The sequence below is a fragment of the Phodopus roborovskii genome, unplaced genomic scaffold, assembly GCF_943737965.1.
Source record: "Phodopus roborovskii unplaced genomic scaffold, PHOROB, whole genome shotgun sequence".
Taxonomy (NCBI): domain Eukaryota; kingdom Metazoa; phylum Chordata; class Mammalia; order Rodentia; family Cricetidae; genus Phodopus; species Phodopus roborovskii.
In genome coordinates this window covers 4835790-4855290 of record NW_026126629.1, presented here as the reverse complement: position 1 = coordinate 4855290, position 19501 = coordinate 4835790, and the positions used below count along the sequence as shown (strand labels likewise).

General features: G+C 37.9%; 1 protein-coding gene across 1 annotated transcript in view; it reads right to left on the bottom strand.

The window, feature by feature from the left end:
- The window catches only part of Ngly1 (N-glycanase 1), a 44223-nt gene that overhangs the window by 11612 nt on the left and 13110 nt on the right, over nt 1-19501 (bottom strand). The window contains exons 4-9 of the mRNA XM_051206888.1: nt 13610-13775; nt 11755-11977; nt 8106-8227; nt 6577-6722; nt 5169-5279; nt 2441-2605 (exon numbers count right to left, since the gene is read on the bottom strand). Of these exons, the coding sequence (XP_051062845.1) occupies nt 2441-2605; nt 5169-5279; nt 6577-6722; nt 8106-8227; nt 11755-11977; nt 13610-13775 (933 nt within the window). The remainder of the gene's footprint in view (nt 1-2440; nt 2606-5168; nt 5280-6576; nt 6723-8105; nt 8228-11754; nt 11978-13609; nt 13776-19501) is intronic.

Genomic DNA, 19501 nt, shown 5'->3' with positions numbered 1-19501 from the left:
GGCAGTTTGAATGAGAACAGCTTCCACAGACCCACACGCTGGAATACTTAGTCTCCTTTGGTGAAACTATTTGGGAAGGATTAGCCTTGTTAGAGCAGGTGCATCATGGGGAAAGCTTGTGTCTTCAAAGCCTTCTGTCATCCTGCTTTCTGCTTGTGGATCAAGATGTGAACTCTGAGCTGCTGCTTCACCGCCACGCCCACCTGCCTGGGCCATGCATCAGTTACCTTGGTAGGATGGTTTACCCCAGCAAGAAATCTAATACATCTTCCTGAACTCATTCATTTTTCTCTCATTTCCACTCCTCCACCTCCATCTGTGACTGACATTAAATCTTACGATCATCTTTTCACTTGTACCTTTTCTATCTGTGCTGTACACAGATATTAAAAAGTACAAAAACTGCCTATGTACAAGAAACAATAAACACTGTAAAAACAGCTAACACAAGTGTGTGTATCACTGACAATGTTTTAAAAGAGCAGCACTAAGTGGGGTATGATGGTGCAAACATAATTGCAGTACTGGGAAGGCTGAGGCAGAAGGATAGCAAGTTTAAGGCCAACCTGAACTACACTGCAATTATTTTTTATTTCATAAAAAAAAAGGCAAAAACTGTTATCAGTCAATGTATGCTAGAGAATGTAATTCTCTAGCAGAACCTATATACTGTCCTGTCAAAAGTTAAATAAAAAAAAATTTGACTTTATTAAGTTCTATTTTTAACATTCTCTATTCTCTTCCCAACTTCTCCCTTCCTCCCTCTTCCTTCTTTTTGTGGTACTGGGGATTCAGGATCTTGAGAATACAAGGCATGCAATTTTACAAACCCTCTTCTCTGTTTTATAAAAGGTATTTCAGAATGCTAACACAAACCAAAGGGAAATATTTAGAATTATTACCTATTCTCTTATAAAGTATAACTAATTGTCAAAATGAAAAGAAAATATATGTACATCATTGAATGTAGCATGTATGCAAAGAAGCAAAGTAACATGTAATAAGATTAATATTTCATCAAAACTTGAGCCTCCCTCCCTAGGGCTGGAACTACAGGCATGTGCCATCGCTCCTAGCCTGCACAAAACTGACAGCATAAAATTTTCCTTTCTGTAAACAATATCAGCAATATTTTCTTCTTGCTCTGAATGACTGTGAGATTAAGATCCAAATATTTTTAGGATTAACATTCTTTCTCCTCCCTTTTAGAATACCCATTTGTAAAGTGGGAGTTGGTGGTTTCTCTTTAAATCCATGGCACTAAGATGGTCTCTAGCAATGGAGAAATTCTCAAAGTTTTCAAAAGGGGAAAAAATGATCTCGTTCTGACCCAGTTCATATTTTTAAAGTTTAATTACTGTATAACCATGTAAGAGGAAGCACACTCACCCCAAAGATGAAAAGGAAATGAAGACCTAAATAATGTCCATGCTTTCAGCTGAACACAGCTGTGAGTTAAATGCGCTCTTTTTAATGGCTTCATCTAGCTTCACACTCCTAACTTGCACTGTGTCAGCAATGATCAGAACTATTTGTTGAGCTTGGCTGTTGTAATTCTACAGCTAAACCAACATTACTAACAGCCTGTCACAGATGATGGAATAAACTAAAAAGCAAACACAAAATTTATTGGAGACAATTCACTCCTTTAGGACAAATGAAAAATGAGTTATGACAATGGTATATTTACATAAAGGAAACATAAAACTTTAATTTGTTCAGAATTGTTGAGATGTCTGGTAACAATATGTGATGGATCATTTTCCTTTCAAGCACTTTTCATTATGTTACTTCCTAGATTATGCATAAGTTGAATTATCTTGAAATACTACTCGAAGCTCCCTAGGTGAGAGGTGATCCAATGCACTGTGTCTCAATGCTCTTTACAGAACCCTGCACATGGACTTTTACCTGGGTCCTAACACTGGTTCCAGTGTTACTCATTCCATTTCCAGAGATTAAACCCATGACAACAACCATTCCTTCAGCACTGAGGACTGAACTCACACCTCACGCATGCTTGGCAAGTGCTCTACTACAGGGCTTCTTCACTCACTCTTCCCTTTGTATCTTGATAAGATTCACTACATGGCCACACTCAACTTGCAACTCTCCTGTTTCAGCCTCCCCAACATCTAGGGGTACAGGTTGGTGCTCACAGGAACAGCTACCTAAGAATTCTTATATAGCACATAAAGAAGATATTGAAAGCCTTAACCACTAAAGGAGCAGATTACAAGAAATGTGTCTAGTTTTACTTTAAAATGGAAGTGAAAAATGAGATTTCAATCTTGTTTCATATTGTAAATATATCCCTATGTCCCACTCATAAAACCTTCCAGAAGGAAAATTATTCTGATCATTTGCCAGCTCAGTTTTCTAAAAGCCAAGAGTGCAGTACAGCAAGCAGGAAGTCAGATTACTTGGCTAGAACACATACCTCTAGACCCACTTCACCTCGGGCCACTCTCCAAGCCAATGACCCAGACACCCTTCCACCAAGTTCTCCAGGTCGGGGGGTTTTGGGAGATATAAACTCAACAAGCTCCACAATTATCCTCTGGAGAAGTTCTTTTCTTCTGTTTTCTGACAGCAATAGCTGCCTCTGTAATATTTAAAATCAGAGTTTAGGGGAATACGGAAGTCTACCTCTAAGCAAAATAAAAACATTGGTATTTTCAGAGGTCTCGAAAGATGCATCAATTTTATTTCCACACTCCTTAGAAAATTCAAAAGTATGGAAAATTTAACTTTACACATTTTATTTTCAACACTTCGTGAAATGGATTACTGCAGCTTTCAAATGGGAGGTACCACCTTCTGTTCTGGTTTGATTAACTAGCTGGTGCTGTGCCCATGGCCTTGCTAAGTAAGAAAAGCTCTGCAGACATGTATATGCTCATGTACACCTACAGGCACACACACAGAGGGGATGAAGGGAGCTGAATTTGATGTGTAATATAGGAAGCTGCCAAGGAGACAGGGTGCAACAAGATTCCAGGGGGGAAATGAACTAATGTGAAAGACCACACTGTTCCCCTCTCCCTGCCCAGGGACTTGTACATTATTAAGCAGAATGGGAAGAGGCTGAGAAACCAGGCACAAAATGTGGGCTGAGGCTCTAAAAAAGCAAGACAGAATTCTTAGGAGAGTCGAAGGCAGGGAAACCGAGTCAAATCTAAAATATTCCAGCCAGGTTCTTAGATTTCCAGACCAGGGTCTCTAAAAAGTTCCTCATGAGACTGAAAGGTGAGTCTGAGACCAGACTTAGACCTTGCCACATATGAATCAAGAGTCAGATGAAGATGATTGACTTTATTTTACTTGTCAGGCAAAACAAAATTAGTTGTTTAAGTATGACAAAATTTCATATGTACATAAAATACAACCAAAGGGTATAAAATGACTCTTCCATCTCAGACCCCTAGTTCCTCCCTTCCTTGATAATCACTATAACCATTCCTTACCATATTTCAGAAATTTTCATATATGAACATGTGGGTACATTTACATATACATTTCTACACAAGAACATATGCATTGTTAAACTCAAGATAGAGTTTGATAATTAAACAGGACAGTTTTTGTTTCTTCAGACAGGGTAACATTATGTAGTTCAGGTTAGCCTGGAATTCACTATCCTCCTGCTCCAGTCTCCTAATGGCTAGGGTTACTAGGATTACAAGCATTTACCAACAGGCCCAGCAATGATGTACTGTGTGCATGTGTGCATAAGTGCTGTATGTGTGTGAAGTGTGTGTATATTTGGTATGTGAATATGTGTGGTATGTGTGTTTCTGCTCATGTGTAGTGTATGTGTGTGTGCATGTGTACCTATCATGTGTGTATGTGCAGAGGCCAGAGGTTACCATCAGGTATCCTTCTCCATTTTTTTCCATCTCAATTGTGAGACAGGACCTCTAGACTTCTAATGAACCTGAATCTCATCATCATAACTGGACTAGCTGGTCAGAAAGCCCCTAGGACCTACCTGTCTATAAGTGCTAAGTGCTGCGGTTACAGGTGCAAGCTACCCCATTTGTAGCTTACATGGGTTCTGAAGATATAAACTCAGATCCTCATGTTTATTCAGGAAACACTTTACCCACTGAGCTATCTCACCAGCCAGCAACCACATACTTTTCCTGCAAATATTATAAACATTGAAATTCTGCTTCACTGAACTTTGAAAAGGAATGTGACATTTAACATAAACACCCCATAATACTTCAATGAATTATCCAAATTTTCCATGAATAAAAAGACACTGGCTTATTAATGTAGTATTGCTAGAAAGATGTTACTGCTTTAGAAATTTCAATGCGGAAGGGAGGGAGCTAAGCATATAGTTCAGTTGGTAAACTGTTTGTTGAGGACCCTAAGGCCCTGGGTTCCATCTTGCGTATATAACTCTGGGTATGGCAATGGATCAACATGCAAACAAGAGACTGTAGAGTTCTCAACACTCAACTGGACATCTATCTATAGCACACTCCTCCACTCAAGCCTTGGGGATCACTGAAGAAGGGGACAGAAAAATTATAATAGCCCATTGTGGATGACTGGCTATAAGAAAAGGCACAGCAGGGCAGTTGTACATATAAAACTCATAGTAGTTATGACAGTATGTACAAGACCTGTTACACAAGCTCAAGTCTAACAAAATCTCAGCATGAAGGCAGGGAGATGGGCATGCCCACTACTAGCTAAGGAGCTATTGGGACAAGAAAAGGATACCTGATGTTAACCTCTGGCCTCTAACCCTACACACACCACACACGGTAGGCACACACACCTACAAGAGTATGACTCCTGGCAGGCAGACCAAGCTCCAGGCAGGCTTCAAACACAAGAGTATGTGGGCAGCACAAATTACACAATATATATTTTTTTAAGGATATGAAGTTGGTTGGGTACGTAGGGAGGTAGAGTAGATCTGGGAACAATTGTAGAATGGTGAATATGATCAAAATATACTGCATGAAATTCTCAAAGAATAAAAGTAAAATTTAAAAACCAGGCATTGGTGTGGCCCATAATAGCCTAGCACTTGAGAACACGGTTACATGAGGCCTTGTCTCAATAAATAAATAGAGAGTTATGACTAGCTATTCTTGATGATATATAAAATTTCAAATGTCCTATTTAAAATGACAGCTACCACATACCTGCTTATTAAGTCCATTAATGGTTTCTCGGAGGACCTCTTCTTTAACCTTGGTCCTCCTGGATATCACCTCATCATGTTTACAAGAGTATCGCCAGGTGACATCAACTACCTGGAACCAATTACAGAACATAACTACTTAACAAAATCATACTGACCCTTTATTCTTTATACATAACTACAATGCAGGGACTTTTCCCATGCAACCCAGAAAAATATCACCCTTTGTTAGGATTTTAAAACCAGGGTTGAGGGTATTTATTGCTCAATTAAAAAAAAAAAAAAGAAGAAGAAGAAGAAGCAGAGCATGGAGCATTACAACCATAATCCAGCACTTAGGAGGCTGAAGCAGGAATATTAGTTCTTGGGTTTCAGTTTAAAACTGATGCCGGTGCAGAATTAAATAAAGCAAGCTTCACTCTCATGATCATGTTATTACACACACACAGCTGATTTCTGACAAAAAGGACAATTTAAGGAAAACATCCAATCTTCCTAGCACACTATGCCAAAGCAATTCTTTATCTAGATACTCAAAATAAACTTCAACAGAATTAACCCCAACTGTGTAAGAGTTTTATATTAGAATGTAAAACTAAAAATATAAAAACTCTAAAAAGAAAACAGGAGAAAATTATTGTCATAAGACAGGCAAAAATTCCTAGATACAACATGAAGAGCAAAATCTGTAAAAGAACATGCTAAACTGTACTTAAGATTTTTTTTCTCTTCATTTAGAATACACCAGACAAATTTCTGCAACATGTATTTAAAAAAAAAAAACCAAAAAACAAAAACAAAAACCCAACTTGTAAAAGAACATAAAAAGAAACAAAGAAACTTCTAAACTCAGAAGAAAACAAAACACACATTGGAAAAATTAGGTGAAGAAGATACAGGTTTGGAAAATGAACACCTAGTACAGGCTCCAACACTCTGCACCAGTAGGAAAGAAGGCACACTTGGAAAGCATGACTATGCTTTCATCGACAGGACTAAATTTAAAAGGAAAGCCACACTAAACTTTAGCAAAGATGTTGAGAAACTGGGAGGTCTCACATATTGCTGGTAAGAAAATAAAATGGTGCCACTCCTTTGCAAAATAAATTGACAATGTTCCATCCATTCCAATCCTAGGCAGTAAGCAGGAAGAAAATGCAAGTATATACCTGAATGTTTGTTGCAGTTTAATTTAAAATATTAAAAACTGAACCCACCTAATGTCCATCTGTAGGTACATGGATACAAACATTCCTTGGTACACCCACAGAAGAAAACACCAATTACAATGAGTTTTGGGTATACACAAATGACACATATTAAACAGCACACTGCAAATGTATATGACCTGAATGTCAAATACACTTTAAAATAATTTTACTCTTAGAATTATTTCTCTTATGTCATACCTCATCTTTAGAGAATGCTAAGATATAGGAAAGTTTTTTTCCCCATCCTATTTCATAAAGGAGAGGTTTGTCACAGACGTCTTCACATGCATCACAGTGCAGCCACCGCTGCTGAGAAGGAGAAAAGACTTCTGTCCAAACATGGTCTACTCATGTGAAGTAAGAGAAAGAAAGGGAAATAGAGGTTAAGTTTATAAAACAAGAATGACTTTCAATTAACTGTATGTAATTCTCTAAGGATCACATAATCATCTGATTTATATTTAAATTTTAGTTAATTAGCAAGAACACTTTGTGGCACACACAACTGTACAGTATTTGTATTTAAAAGTCTTTAAAATGTTCTCAGTTTAAGTCTTAACTAAAAATAATGTGTGCTGTAACTCTAAAGTAGGCAGAGCTTTGAGCAAAGCATCAAAACCACCAGGTTGTGAAGGAATGAATGTGATCTTTGAAACTACAGTCTCTCTCTCTGGACCCAGGAGGCCCAACAAGATATTTGGTTTTGAAATGGAGTCCCACCAATAGGTAAATGGATACCCAGGCTGGCTTCAATCCTCTTGCCTCTGTTGAATGCTGGGATTACAGGCACATGCCACCATACCCTGCTTGAGGCTCTACATTTGATTCTGAGAGAAGACTATTAGCTGAAGTTTTCATCTGATTCCAAAATAACAGTGGAAACAAGGACAACCTTAAAACAGAGAAAGCAACCAGACTTAACAGAGTCATTTCTAAATGAAGACCAAGTTAAATACCAAGGTTTTCCTCATAGTGTTTGTGTAGACTGCAATATAGGCCATGTCAATTACAGCAATCCCTGTAAAAATGATATGTACAGCATATTACACATATTCCCATACACACAGAACAGGGTTACCATGAATGTCATACTAAAAGATTAGAAGGGAGTCCAGCTCCCAGGAACAGAGTTAGCTCTATAACAAAAATCTTATGGAGCCTTGAGAATGCCTGCAAGGTTGGTACTGCTCTTATTTTACACAAGGAGTGATGGTTTGTATAGGAATGGCTCCCATAGACTCATGTGTTTGAATGGTTGGCTCATAGGGAGTGGCACCATTAGGAGGTGTGGCCTTGTTGGAGTAGGTATGATCTTGTTGGAGGAAGTGTGTCACTGTGAAGGGAGTCTTTGAGGTCTTCTATGCTCAAGCTATACCTAGTGTGACTCACAATCTCCTTTTACAGCCTATGGATCAAGATGTAGACTACTCAGTCCCTTCTTCAGCACAATGTCTGCCTGCAAGCCACCATGCTGCTTGCCATGATGATAATGGACTAAAGCTTTGAACTGTAAGCCAGCCCCAATTAATGTTTTCCTTTATAAGAGTTGCTGTGGCCATGGTATATCTCTTCACAACAACAGAAACCCCAACTAAGGCAGAAGGTGAATAGAAAACTTAGGCTGATATAAGAAAGAAAATGAAGGGCTTAGGCCACAAATCTAAATTCCAAGGCTATAGAGTCCCTATCCTATCTCGCCTCTTCATCTCTCCTACCACATGCTGTACCTGTGTAATCCCATACATAGCGAGCTTCAAACCCTAATGCACGGCAACACAGCGTAAAACAATTGGCCCACTCGCCACAGCGTCCACATCTTGTTTCCAAAAGTTTCTCAGGGTTGTTATATCTGGTTTAAAAAACAACAACAAAGACAACAGCTGTGATTCATGATTAAAATCCAATTTTTAAAGAATTTATAGCACTTGTATGTTAAGTATCAATCATGATTCTTAGTTTCTTGTTTTAAAATATTGGTTAAAGCACTCAGCCTATGTAAGGTACAGTGCTTGTCTTTGTGAGGCACACTTAAACAGTGGAACTGTCTTCAGTGAGTATAGTTCTGGGCAAGGATGAACACAAATAATTTCATTATAATGCAGTCAATTTTAGTCTTAATTAAAAATGGATGCTACCTCTACAAATAAGATAAGCACACTGATTAGCAATATACATATCATTATGCTCAGGATCAGTAATGCAAGCCATGGAACAGCTAAGACACAGGCAAATGGCTGGAGAGGAGTGTTTTCATGTTCACAGTTCTGACAAGTAAGATTTAGATGGGAAAGTTTTTAAAGAAAATTTTCTAAGACATTCAACAATTCTCTTGCAAGTAAGTTTTTTAAAAACCACTCAACAGATTTTAGCTTGGGGCAGGGGTAGGAGCATAAATTTAGCTCAGTTTGTAGGGTACTTATCTAGCACATATGAAGCCCCTTGGTTTAATCCCCAGCACCACATAAAGATGGAATGGTGTTGTTCAACTGCAATTCCAGCATTTAGGAGGAAGAAGGCAGAGAAATAGAAATCCAAAGTCATTGTTGGCTGTATACAGAATTCAAGGCCAGCCTGTGGAGACCTTGTTTCCAAAAACCAAAACCAAAAGTAGGGCTGTGGGGATTAGGGTTTAGAGGGATGGCTAGTGGTTAAGAACACTTGATGCATAAGCATAAGGACCAGAGTTTGAAACAGCACTCATATAAAAAGCTGTGTGTGACCGTGCATACTTGTAACCCCAATGTAGTGGGTGATGGAGACAGGAGGATTTCTGAGGCTTGCTGGACCCCAGCCTCATTGCAGTTTTGGTGAGAGACCCTGTCTTAAGGGAATAAGGCAGATGACTGAACCAGCTTCTGACTTTCTCCCCTGGCTCTCACTGTGTACTTGTGAACACACCTGTGTATGTACACACCTGGATTCCTCATCTACACACAAAGATTTTAATGTAGTATAAATTCCAGATTTTACTAATAATTTTGATTAATTCTCTGGACACACTTAAAGATGCTTGCTAATTTACATGCAAGATATCTGCAGCATTCTCCTGAAAGTTTTTCCAATCTTAAAATCATCTTAAGAATGGAGGGCATTGAGATTTTCATTGTGTTCAGTGCCCCAGCTGAACAGAAAAGTCAGCCCCAGGGCTGGGAGAAAAAGAAAGTCCTGCTCTGCAATGACAAGTTTGTTGAGCATATGCTTTGCTTAAGCTAAGTTAAATGAATTTATAATTCTATAACTGAAAAGAGATGTAAGTTTACATTAAAGTATAACAAAGAATTCAAGCATTCTGGTTTTGGGCCAAGTCAAACGGACTAGCTCAAGAGCTATATAATTCAATGGTGAAACACTGCACCACAACACTAAGGCTTTGAGTTCTAGTTCTGGTACTATAAAAACAAAACAAAACACCCCAAAATATGTGTATTATTCCAACCTTATATAAACAACAGCTATAACTAAAGCAGGAAAATGATTAGAAAATAAACTGCATAATTATGCTAGCCAGCACCACTTCATACCATAAAACCAACAAACAAAACACCGAGAGGGATTTAACTATGTATGGTTCTGTATAGGGGCTGTGTTTAAAAAAAAAATTTAAAACAACTGGTTTTGATAATCACTAGGCATTATTTTTTTTATGTATAATGTAGGACTTGTTCCAAATTAAGTCAAAACTGAGTGCTACAGTTCCAAAAGAACAGGCTATTCTAGTGAATGGGCAATTTAAAATCTAATAAGCTGGGTGGTGGCAGTGCATGCCTCTAATCCCATCACTAAGGAGGAAGAATCTGTGAGTTCAAGGCCAGCCTAATTAACAGAGCGAGTTTCAGGGCAGCCAGAGCTATACATGACAGGCAGAGCTATACAGAGAATAAATAAATAAACAAATAAGTAAAACGAACAAACAAAAACTAACAAGAGGCTTATATGCTAAAGGTTGGGAAAAGTGAATTGAAACATTTCAATTTCCCAAATTTAAAATGTAGATGATTAGTCAGGCTTATTGGTGTGCACATGTAATCTGGGGATGTAAAAGGATCATGTTTGACTTAGACAACATGACTCAGTCTCAGAAAATCAAACCAATCAACCAAACAAGAAAAACAAAACAAAATAAAAATGCAAAGACTGAGACAGACAGGGCTAAGACAGGGAAAGTCCTAATTAAAACAAATTTCTGCCTTTATAAGTTACTTTTACCCCATATCTGATGACTAAATAAAGACCACACTGTGCTGTCACAATGAGCAATGGTATCCCTGCTACTATTATTGTCACTGTATGTCACTATCCATATCACTTTCAGAATTTAAAATGCTATGATTGCATTTAGAAACTTATACCTTAGAATAAGAGTCAACAAACTTTGCATAAAAAGAGCAGTAAGGGCTGGAGATCAGTTCAGTTGGCAAAGTGCCAGCCCAACATGCACAAAGCTAGGAGTTCATCCCTAGAATCTATTCAACAGGTAGAGGCAGGAAAAGTGAAGCTCCAGCTCAGCCTGGACCATGCAAGACACAGACACACAGATACAATAGAAAAGACAAAAAAAAAAAAAAAAAAAAAAAAAGAAAGGACACCATGGATATTTTGGCAGGTCTTATGGTCAATAGTTCCCAACAACTCTGCTGTAGCTTGAAAACTGTCACAGTGCCGCTTAAGTCAGTGTGACTGTGTTCTAACAAAACTAGAGAATGTAGATCATGTGGCTGGGTCTAGTCTGCCAGTCTTCAAGGAGCACAGGAACATGTGGCCTTTGCAGGCCCTGCCCTTCTCCCCAGTTTCCTCTGCCTTTCTGAAAATGTTAGAAGGCGTTCTTAAAGGCAGTCACCAAGATCTATTCCCTTTTTTGCCACTTCCTCCTCCTGAGGCTGACTATCAAGGTCCAGCTATCAAAGTACTGAAATCCAGCAATCAAAAGCCCCCTTTGGCTCACCTAATTAACATGCCCATTTAAAATTAAACACCTCATCCTAACATGGGGTTTCCGCTTGTACCTTTATAAACCACAATTCTCCTATGTGTCTCCTCTCTATCCAGAGGCAGTCCTTTGTTGTCCCCTGTCCCCTGGACAAATAACTCTGCCCCTCTCCTTTTTCCTCTTTCCCTTTCTCCCTTGTCTCTGGATCTCTTGTGTTTGACTTTTACTCCCTGCCTTCTGTCCCTCTGGGGCAAATCACCTTTTACTAAAAACTTGGTCTTGGGGGTCCTGAGCCCGTACTTGTACTTTTCTTTTAAGTCTAGTCTGCAGACCTCTGTCCTAATGAAATATCAAGTCTAGTAAAAATGGAGATTAAGAAACTAATTTAATAATAAACTCCCACTAACCACCCTGCAGAGATCAGCCAACATCACTTGATGGGCACCCACCTTGGGAACCGGTTGCTGAACTGGCAAGCATCACAGTAATGATCTTCCACGTTGTTGGCGCCCCATTTCAGCTCATCCTCATTGGGCAGCAGTGCTTCATCTCTAGATCTAGTCTCTCCACCACATTTGCTGCACACGACATTATTAACCCAGCGGAAAAACTCCTCTTTAAACCAGTGTAGCAGCTCCAGTAGAAGGAAGTCCTCATCACTCACATTAGTACCTTGGGAGTTAGGAGAGGATGAGTTAATGTTTAAAGCTGATAAAATACAAAACTTCCTGTTGCTTAAGTTGGGAGCAGAAATACATGAAAGTGTAAGCTTTCACAAACATGTAAGGAACAATGTTAGATGCTATGAACAGGGTCAACACACAGTAACCTCTGTGACTTGATACTAACAGCAGAGGATGTGACCACCGCAGTGTCTACGCAGCTGAGCAGAGCATGACCGTGTCTCAAGGAACTAGAATCAATTTGGAATAGACCCATAAATCACAAGGGAGACAGAAAAATATGGATGATTTTGAAAACCATTTTTAAAAAAATGGCTACATTAGGGCAGGAGATATAAGCTTACTGGAGCAGTTGGATGATATGTGCAGGCCCAGGGTTTTATTACCAGTACCATCAAAGAACATATTAATACTGGCCATGTTAAATGTTCTACTAGATATATACACAAGTAAATATGAAACAGTAAAATAAAAACCACAGGTGGAAATCAAATTATCAGATACTTAAAAAAAAAAAAAAAAAACCATCCTGCGAGCTTTTTAACAAATTATTTTATATGTACAGGTGTTTTACCGACATGTATGTCTGTGTATCCAGGTATGCCTGGTGCTTTTGGAGGCCAGAAAAGGCATCAGATTCTAGGAGACTGGACTTATAAAAGGTTGTGAGCTTCCATGTGGGTATTAGGAATCAAGTCCAGGTCCTCTGGAAGAACAGTGCTCTCCAGCATCTACTTTTTAAAAAACCAGTTTCATCAACTGTGCGACAGAATTTATCCATGGACATGCATCCCAAAAGACAGAAACACACAACCTTATCCACACTATACAAAACATCCCCAGCAATTAATCATGACACAAAATATTTAGCCCATTTATAAATAAATCACCATCTCCTATCATATCTATTTTAAAAAATTACATTTACTCAGCTGGGCAGTGGTGGTGTACACTTTTAATCCCAGAACTTGGGAGGCAGAGGCAGACACATCTCTGAGTTCAAGGCCAGCCTGGTCTACACAGTAACTTCAAGGACAGCTGGGCTATACAGAGAAATCCTGTTTCAAAAAACAAAACAAAACAAAACAGATTACATATACTTGTGTGTGAGAGGTGTACCACAGTGCACTTGTGTGAAGGTCAGGGGATATGTGTACACTGGTACTCTCCTCCTACATAACACAATGCATCATCATCTGTCTCACAAGAGAAGTCAACCACAAAACACTTATACGAAACAGAGCAGTCAAATTCAGAGACAAAGAGCAGAACTGTGATTGTTGGTAGCTATGGGCAGGGAAGGACAGAGTATAACCATTTAATGAATAGACTTTTCATCTTCTATGACAAAAAGATGACATCAATAAAGGTTATGCAACAGCATGAAGTACTAAATAGTGAGGAACTGCATGCTTAAAAAGGTAGATTGGGGGAATTTTATACATTACTGTTACCACAACATACTTTTTTTTTTTTTAAAGCAAAGATGTGCCCATTAATGTTATACTAATTAAAAATATATATGTATCAGTTAACTATTAACAGTGTGCACACATAGTTAACGGCACTATTATTTAGCAATGATGTACAATTAGCAACAAATCATTATGGAAGCCACTACCTTTATCTAACTTTCTAGCTTTGAATAACTTTTCTTGAGATTTTCTTTTTAGTTCATTGACTGGGATACATGTCAATGCTTTCTCCTGAAGGATAGGATTTTCATAGAGCTGCACATGCTCAATGTTGGACTGAAGAACTTTTAAGATGGTTGAATCACCAACAACCTAAGAAGAAAAAACCACTAAAATTAGCTTTGTTGCAATGCTACAAAAAATAACACAATAAAACCACTGTGTTCTATGATTTCATAGATAACCATATGGACTCAACAAAAAACAACTAGATGGATACCTTTATAATATTAGTATTAGGAGATAGCTATGAATATTTGTGTCAGTCTGCATACACTCCTGAGGACATACACTCACAGTTGAATTTGTAATCATATGTTCTGATCAAGACAGTGCTCTGAGCAACACATCTGATAACCCTTTCAACTACAACCCTTGTAACATACAGCATTACAAAGGAGACATGATTTTATGAGATCAAGAATGTCAATACATTCTTGAAGAGGAAAGGTATCTCATGGGCTAAGGGAAGAACACAAAACAATATGCCCACCTACCAAAGTTTTGACAGAAACTGAAAAGTTTTCCAAAATAATTGTACAATCTGAGGAGCCTTTCCTACACGACAGGAAAGGAAGTGCATGGGCAGGGTCTTCAGAAGAATAGTTTCTTCCTCCTTGTCATCACATGCCTAGGGTCCCTCAAAATAGGTTAGACATCAAGCCTGTACCAGGTGCTGGAAGCAAATGCATTTGGCAGGCCCCTAGGCTCTGCCAGGTATGGAGGGATCTATAAAACTGTCACAAGGCATGAGGGGGAAAATGTTTTAGAATTAGTACCAGAAAAGCAAATCCTACAGTAACATAACCAGAGCAGAATCTGAAAAGGGGTATGTCTTCCAAGACTAGAGTACACGTCATATAAACACTCCTACAATGGTGTTACAGCCTGGAAAACCAATCACAAATTGGCAATATCATGAGTGAAAAAGCATTTAGTCCTCTTACTGTACCACAGCTTAGTGAGATGGCACTATGTGAGCCTCAGAATGCAAGGATGGTGGTACTGCATGCAGCTCACTGTCTTGTCTATTATTGCTGGAGTATCTGCTATGTATCTCCAGTCCAGGGAAACACTGAACTCACTTAAATCCCAGGGGTGGTTTCTACTGATGTGTACTACACTTCTTTCAAAGGTCCACCTGACTGCCTCCCAAGTTCTGGAATTAAAGGTGTGAGCCACCACCTCCCAGTCAGTAAGACATTTTTCTAAGAGTAAGGTATAAAAAGAACAGACATTCAAATCAGAAAGTTTCCAAATCTAGAGAAGAATATAAGCGACATCTCAAAGAAATTAAAAAAAAGCAAATTTCACATAGCTGAAGAGTTAGGATGAATGGAAAACAAAATGAAGTAGACTACAACACTGCATAGCAGTAGGTAAAAGACAAAATCTTAAAGGTCTTTAAGTGTAAGAAAAATTAAATATGTATGGGGTTGGGGAAGTCTGGTATCAGACATCTTATTGAAAACACATCAAGCAAATGTTTTGAAATTTATACCCCAATGAACTAATCATGTAGAAGGGTAAAATTAATATAACTTTATAAAATATCAAAACCCAGAAATCATTAATCAGGAGGCAGGAGCTACTTAACAAGATCTTACATCTCCAACAGAAAAGGAGGAAAAGACAAAACTTCCAAGAGAAATCATAGTAAATGTGACTGGATTAGCAAATCACTTCCAAATATTGCATGCCAGGCATTGTATTAAGAACTAGGATACATGCACAAGAAACAGAAGTCTAGCGCATGGGCCTGCATTCCAAACTACTGCAGCAGTTAAGGTCAGAGAACTGTTAAGTTCAAGGCCAGCCTGAACAACTGAGACTCTGTCTCAACATCTTTAAAATGTAAAAGCAGAGATGGGGACAGAGAATTCACTGGTATAGTACTTGCCTAGCATGCGTGAGGCCTAGGTATAATCCTCAGTATCATAAAAAAAGAAAAAAGGAAAAACAAAAGAAGGAAGATGAGAAAAAAGAGGAAGATATAAGGAAGAAATAGAAAATGAAGAAAAGAAAGAAAAAAGAAAAACACCACATATTCACAGGTCCACCACAGTGAATCAGTAAATACCTGTCTGCATGAATCAGACACTAGAAAAATAATTAAGACTGAAGCAAACAAGGCCACTGCCCTTGAAGATCAAGTAGCTTATGGATGTACGGGAATCCAATGATATTAACTTTCATAAATGTTTACTGATGACTCACTAGTAATAATTGTAAGTTAAACAATTTATTCTGAAGTGACAAAGAATAGTTGATACACTTCTGGTCTAGCATGTATCAAACTGGGTGTGGTGATTTATGTCTGTAATTTCAGTACTCAGGACATCAGGAATTCAAGGCCAGCCTTGGCTACACAGTAACTTCCAGGTCAGCATGAGATATATATGACTCTATCCAAAAAAAGTGTGATAGAGTTATAAAGCACACATAAAGAATGAAATGAGATTTTATAACTAAAAGTCTTAAATAAGACCTTCCTGAAGATATGACATTTGTGGTAAAATGTGAAGTTAAGCTGGCAGAGGGGAAAGGAAAATGGTCACTGTAGTTGGAAGGTGTGATGGTTAACTTTATCAATTCAATACACCTAGAATCACCTGAGAATTGTGTCAATTAGAGACTGTCTACACGGGGGTAGCACCATGCAGAAGAAAAACAGGAATGATTTGTGGGTTTTTCATTTGAGTATCTAGATTAGCAGCTGAACCACTTACAGTAAGAAATGACCCAGGAAATGACAAACTGCACTCAAGAGTAGTGAGTGACCAAGTGAAAACAAGCTAATAAAAGTCCCTTACAGCCAGGTGTAGTGTCACGGTCCTACAATACTAGCACTAGGGAGGTAAAGACAGGCAGCTCAGAGTGCAATGCTATTCTTGGCTATACAGTGAGTTCCAAGGCCAGCCTGGGATACACAGGAGCCCGTCTAAAACAAAACAAACAAGCAGGGACTCTAGATCTTAGTCAGAACAGGGCAAATAAGTTACAAGGGCCCAAGCTATCCAAGTGGCAGACAAAGTGAGCTAACTGCAGACACAAATAAATGTTGTACTGGATAGTCCACTGGGAAGAGAATGCTAGAACTACCATTATTTTCAGTATAAAATATAAAGCAATAAACTTACAGTATGGGTTAATATTTAGATTAAAAGTGGCTGTAGAAATTACTCACAGGAGAAAAAAAATGGTGGCATGTTCCTTCCTGTATCTATGATATGTTGAATGTTTGAATTGTAAATGCTCATGGCTAAGCTCATTTTTGGGATGAAGTTTTTTGTTTTGTTTTTTCAAGACAGGGTCTCTCTGGCTGTACTAGAACTTGATCTGTAGGCCAGGCTGGCCTCAAATTCGGAGATTCACTTGCCTTTGCCTTCTGAGTGCTGGTTTTAAATAAAGTTCATTCCTGGCTTAATAATATTACAAAGAACTATGGGTATTAAAGGTAATACATGTGGACAAGGAAAAAATGAGAAGGCTGAAACATTCCCTGCATGGACTCCTTCATTTCTTTTCACTAGGAAAAGCTGCATTATAATCTAACAACAATAAAAATCATGAGATCCAACAAAGTGAGGCCCCAAATTAAAAGTAATTAGTACTAAGTAAAATGTAAACTTATGTTCACATTTAGAAAATAAACAATATACTGTTAACACATTTTAGAATTAAATGAGTTCCTCTTTGCATTGGTGTATAACATACAAAGTACAGTATTCATGAATTGTATTTAGAATATGTATTCATAATATCTATTAAAGGATGGAGATGTGTAAGACAAGTGAATGAGAAATGAAGAGAGTAGTGAGGATGGGGAAGAAGTAACAAGAAGTCCAGGCCATGCAGGACCCTAGGGAAAATTGTATGCTCACTTGTTTTAAAACAGTTTAGAGGAAAGGTTATTACACAATGGTCTGTTAAAAACAGCATTACGTTTAGAGATGTGTCTGTGATGCCAGCGAAACACAGGAGAGAACAGGCCTAGAGAAAGGTATAAATTCTACCAAGAATCCTTCCTGAGAAAAGACATCAGAGGTGAGCCCTGTGTCTGTGAAACCAGAGTGTCAGAAGAGACAGGATCTCCGTTAACAGCTGTATTCAACAGCTGAGAAGAAAGCAGACACAGAGTTAGTTATAAGAAATCAAGCAGCAGGAAAGTAAATATGGAGAATATGCTGACTGATAAAACAGAAATTGTCATAAATCAAAACTGATATAAAACCAAGCTGTCCATTTTTATTTGAAAACATTCTTATTATAATGATACACTTAAAGTCTTTCTCTTGGATGCAGTTTTCATTTAGTGAGAGGGTTAAGAATTCATTTAGAGCATTTTTATTTTCAATTTATTTCCTTTCGATCTAGAAATTACCTCATTCATTGTAGTTTTAATGACATTCAAATAATCTTAAACAATAAAGTTTATTTTCTTGCCTTATTTTGTTACATATTTATTCATCCAAGGAGGGGGGGCTAAGTCATAAAAATAGAAGGCTGTTGATTGCAGGGCAATTATAGCAGCTGGGTAACCATGTACTAATGCTACATGAAGCAGCCGTTAATTGCCTGACAGAAGAAAAGTTATTTGGAGTAAAAATGGAAGTTTAAAATATAAAATCTGTTTTGAGACCAAAATGGCTTTGGCTTCACTATTCATCCTTCCTATTACTTTAGTTTCTGATGTGAGATATTTAGGACTCTAAGAAAACAAAACAAAACAACAACAACAAAAAAAAAAACCCTCATGATCCTGTCAAGTTGGTGATACTGGATCAACTTACTCACTTCTCTAGTCAAGAATCAACACCTCCAAGCCCACCAGCTCTTTCCACTTTTAATACCATCCTTTATATTTGTCACTTCTAGATTTTTAAGCATGAATATACTACTAAATAATAAATTTTAACTGACACCTTTAATTCATTTTGGAATAAACACTTCTTACAAAAAATAACTTTTTCTATAGTGTAAACTATATATTGTCACCAAAAAGATAATGAACTACTAAGAGGTGTAAATGATATATCAGCCTCACTTACAGAAACTTATGGTTAAGGTATGTGTATATGGTTTTCCAGACTTTAAAATTTCATACTTTTTTCAATATGCAAAATTTAAATATTACACACATATAATTTAGAGTGTTTAATTTTACCAGGCTCAGTTTACTTTTCTTCTACATATAATAATGGTCTAGGTATCAAACAGACTACAACTTTTTTGTTGTTTCTTTTGTTTTGTCTTTGGCAGAGTCTGTCTACATAACCCATACCTTGGAACTTACGATTGCTCTACCTCCACCTTCTTTTAAATGCTAGGATTAATGTCCTGCCCCACCACAACTCATGAACATCACAAACAAACAAACAAACAAAAAACCAACTCTCTCTCTCTCTCTCTCTCTCTCTCTCTCTCTCTGTGTGTGTGTGTGTGTGTCTGTGTGTGTATACATGAGTGAAAGTGCCTGTGGAGTCAGAAGAGGTTACTGGATCCCATAGAGCTGAAGTTATGGATGGTTATGGGCCTAATGTGGGTGCTAGGATCCTCTGCAAGAACAACATATGCTCTTAAATACTGAACCATCTTCCAGGCCCTAGCTTCACCATTTTTAACAGAGACTAAGTGAGCTAACATAAGGATGTATCATAATTTAAGCAATACCCTACTTAAGGATGTAAAGTTATGTTTTACCTTTAAGAGTGGCAGATTAATGAATAAAATACAAAAACATTAAAATTCTTATAGTAAAATAGATTTCTTCTCAAATACATTTAAATATTAACTAGCTTGGAGAGTCTATGGCACAG